Below are 3,591 nucleotides of genomic sequence, written 5' to 3'. Positions count from 1 at the left end.
TGGCGTCCGTATTACTACTCGGAGCCTCAGACAGGCTTGATAAATCTGACAGCTCTTCTTCCCTGCGACTTGTACAACAGTACAGCTGGGCTTTTGGCGACACAATAACCAGCATAGGCGAGCATCAACACGCAGTTACAGCCACAGCTCGCTCGGAACCCCAAGACGCAGCCAACAATCAGCACCAAGAGCAGGATTGTGGAGGTCAGGAAGCGGGGAGGAACCGGGCCATCGAAATTCTTCTAAAGCTCGAAGGAAAGCTACCGGATATACCGGAAACGACCACAGCTTCTCCTAGCTCTCTCGCCGCAGCACCCTCTGTGGTACCAAACTTCTCTCGAACATTCAAGACTCAATCGCTGCCAGCACGCAAAATGCAAAACCGAGCATCGATCAGAGTAGCAGCTGCGATGAGGAATCCTAATAAGTCCTTTCCGGTCAAACGATGGGATGGCGCAAACAAGACGTCTAGCGATTGGGATGGCCTCAGGAGGGTGAGCATACTCAGCCACAGAGCATCTACATCAGCTAACCGGAGTTAACATTGCAGGATTCTGAACTCTGGTTCGATGACGGTGACTGCCTCGTGCATCTGTACGCGAAAGGCAATTCGCGACGGGGGCCCTCGATACGCGTTCCCTTCGCCGCAATCCAGGAGGCACGATCCGGTGCGATTTTTGACATCTGCTTCGCACAGTTGACTCCGCAAGCGCAGTCAGATTATTACGGCTTTGGGGTCCATGATGAGGCCGAAGTTGCGCGAACAGCAGGAAAGTACGAGCTTTATATCCCCGCGCCCGAAGATGCTAAGAAAGAGGATGCTTTCCTATGGCATATCACTACGCGGAATTATTTTGCTTTCCTGGCCGGCAAGCCCCTGGTAGGCTCTCACTTGGGAAGGTCCCTAGTCGATTTGCAAGAAAGATTACACCTGTTCCGGAATGGCGACGCGGACAATCACAAGGACCTCATGGCATACATGGAGGACATGGGGTACCTGAACTTTGTCCATTGTCCGGACCATGCGTTGGCTGTACTTTTCTACGCCGAGCATTACCAATTGCGCGATCTATGGATAGACGCGTTCGCCCACTGCGTCGGAATGAATGATTTATTGTGTTTGAGCACCGAACTCGAGGTAAGTGCCCGCTCCACAGCAATTAAAGTTGGGCTTGAAACTCACGTCTGGCAGCCTATCTGCAGAGTCACCAAGGCGCTCATTACCCGCGCATATCTTGAAATGGACCTCCACGTCGGTCGCGTCGAAAGAGCACTCAGTACCTTCCTCGAAGACGATCTGTCCGCGAGTCGTCTTGGCGTAAGTCAGGGAGCACGGAATCATCTTGAGCGATTCCGCTCATTCCTGCACTCATTTTACGTCGAGAAGTTTAGCTACTGGCCTCCCCCGGAGGGGTCATCGTTCTCAAAGCCTCTATACCGCTCGATGTATTTCGACTTCCGCAGTCTGTACGACTTCCTCGTCGACATGGAATCGTCCGACGCGCTCATACACCAGAAGCCCGCAAACGGCGGCATCTGCGTGCTGCAGAACATCCAGGCATTTGACAGGCGTCACAAATACGAACCGCTGCCCCATCCATTACCACTTATACCCGAAATCCCTCTCGAAGGTCGCAGCAGACAGTCGCAACGATCGTTGATCGCTTTCAGACTTGAGTCGAAGAACGCCAAGAATGAACGACAAACGACGGTACGAGCCATACTTTCAGCGGCCACGAATACTAGAAATACATCCATCTTCAAAAGCCCTCTCGTACGCGCCTACGCCCGCTTCGAGAGAGAGTGGTCCGTGAAGCAAGAAGAGAAGGTTTCCATTGCGGACGCCAGAAGAGTGCGTTGGATCATGATTTACGCCATCCTCCAAATGCTCGTCTCGGTCATGCGCGCGCCGAAAGAAGTGCGCAACTCGGAGGAACCTTCCTACCTGCTTTGCTGTCTGACAGCTGGGTGCCCGCCTTGGAAGGCACGTGACATGTCCAAAGTACTCAGCCCTGCTCTGGAGGATGCGACGCCCAGGGTCAGTAAATTTTTGTGGCTTATTGTGGTTATATTGAAGCTAACTTCCTGTGCAGGCTGTGCAAGTACCGACAGTTCGCGTTGATGCCATGCCTTCGATAACAGACAAGCCGCTACCGGCAACGCCTTCTCCTCGCATTTCCATCCATCCCGACTGCGAGGTCGACTACTTCAGCGGATTACACGGAGAGCCACCTCTACGACCTCTATCCATCGACATCCCTGCTCCTCTTCGCATCACTCCCAGTGGTTCTACCCCGGCGTCAATCAAACGTAATGACTCTATGAGCGCAATCAAGACCCTCTCGTCTGCCTTCTCTTCTCGCCGCAGCAGCGTTGTTGTAAAGCCTGCGCCGTCGCCCTTTCATGAGATCATGATTCACGGTTACGGCAATGGCACACACCCTGTTGTTGTCGACCCTCCTTCGGCTACCAGCCAAGTGCTTGGTTCACCATTCCAACGGCCCGGATTCAGCTCACGGCCATGGACCTCCGGAGCTGAAGAGGGCATTGAGGAGCCTCTCGCTCTCCACCGGCTCCGTAGCCAAGACTCCGCCCAAAGCGCACCGAACAGTCGGCCATCGAACCTGCGGATCAGCACCGCACCAGCGCTTGAAACCCTCTCTCGGTCACCGATCCTGGAAGCATTCCAGCTCGACCACATCCACGAGTCAACCACACCGGCCCTCACGGACTCGCCCGTCAGCGCCAGCATCAACGACCACTATAGCTACTCCAGTGCGCCGCTTACCCCGATCTGGTCGAGCGGTTCGGAAGATGGGTGCAGCCTAGCGACCGGAACGACAGCGTCGACTAGCAAGCGAAATAGTGTGTCGTCGAGCCACTACGGCACGGCGCCTCCAACTCCCGTCATTGCTTCTAGGGAAGCACTCCCAAGGTCCTGGACGTCGGCGCTTGTCAACGACGAGCAGCTCCGTCGCAAGGAGAGCGAAGAGCTCTTCACGAGCTACAAACACCTAGTCGTCATCCGCAAATCGGTATCTCTTGAGTCGCTGCGTCTTGGTCGCGAGGATGCGAGCAACGCCGAGGTTGACATCTTCTCCGCGCTCTCGCTTCTTCCTGAGAAAGAGTTCCCAGCCTTCATGCCGGCGCATGCTCGGCACTCCGCTGTAGATCTCAGCGCAGCACGAGCGCCGGCTTTGGATATGAGTCTGCTGCAGGACGAGAACCGGTCGATCATGTTGAAGGTGGGCGATGTGGTTCGGGATGTGAGTCAGGTCACGCTGCCGATCTCGAGGATGATGGGGAGGGAGGCCAGGCAGAAGAGGAGAATTACTATGCGCTGAAGACTGGTTTCGAATGATCCCAGGGTGATCACTGTTTCCTTTGTCTGTACGCAAGGAGTCACAATCTGGAAAAGTTTGGATTCAGTCGTTACCGGCGGCTTCAACTTTCAGCGTAGGAGTTATGGCTCAGCATCGGATACCCTTGCAGTTACTCAATCTATTTCTTTTGTTGATGTTTGAATGGTTTGCGCACGAAGTCTCAGTGATACGGCTGTTATCGTGGTTGACAAACCTATCTATCATATCT

General features: G+C 54.4%; 1 protein-coding gene across 1 annotated transcript; it reads left to right on the top strand.

Moving 5' to 3' along the window:
- Nucleotides 1–410: 410 nt before the first annotated feature.
- W97_02527 (uncharacterized protein) lies at nucleotides 411–3,344 on the top strand (the record flags this gene model as incomplete). Its single annotated transcript, XM_007780427.1, has 4 exons — nucleotides 411–494; nucleotides 551–1,138; nucleotides 1,193–2,038; nucleotides 2,094–3,344. The coding sequence occupies 4 exons, from the start codon at nucleotides 411–413 to the stop codon at nucleotides 3,342–3,344; spliced, it is 2,769 nt and encodes a 922-aa protein (XP_007778617.1).
- Between the last annotated feature and the right edge of the window lie 247 nt (nucleotides 3,345–3,591).

This window comes from Coniosporium apollinis, assembly GCF_000281105.1.
Source record: "Coniosporium apollinis CBS 100218 chromosome Unknown supercont1.9, whole genome shotgun sequence".
Lineage (NCBI taxonomy): Eukaryota > Fungi > Ascomycota > Dothideomycetes > Coniosporium > Coniosporium apollinis.
This window is presented reverse-complemented; position numbering and strand designations above follow the sequence as displayed.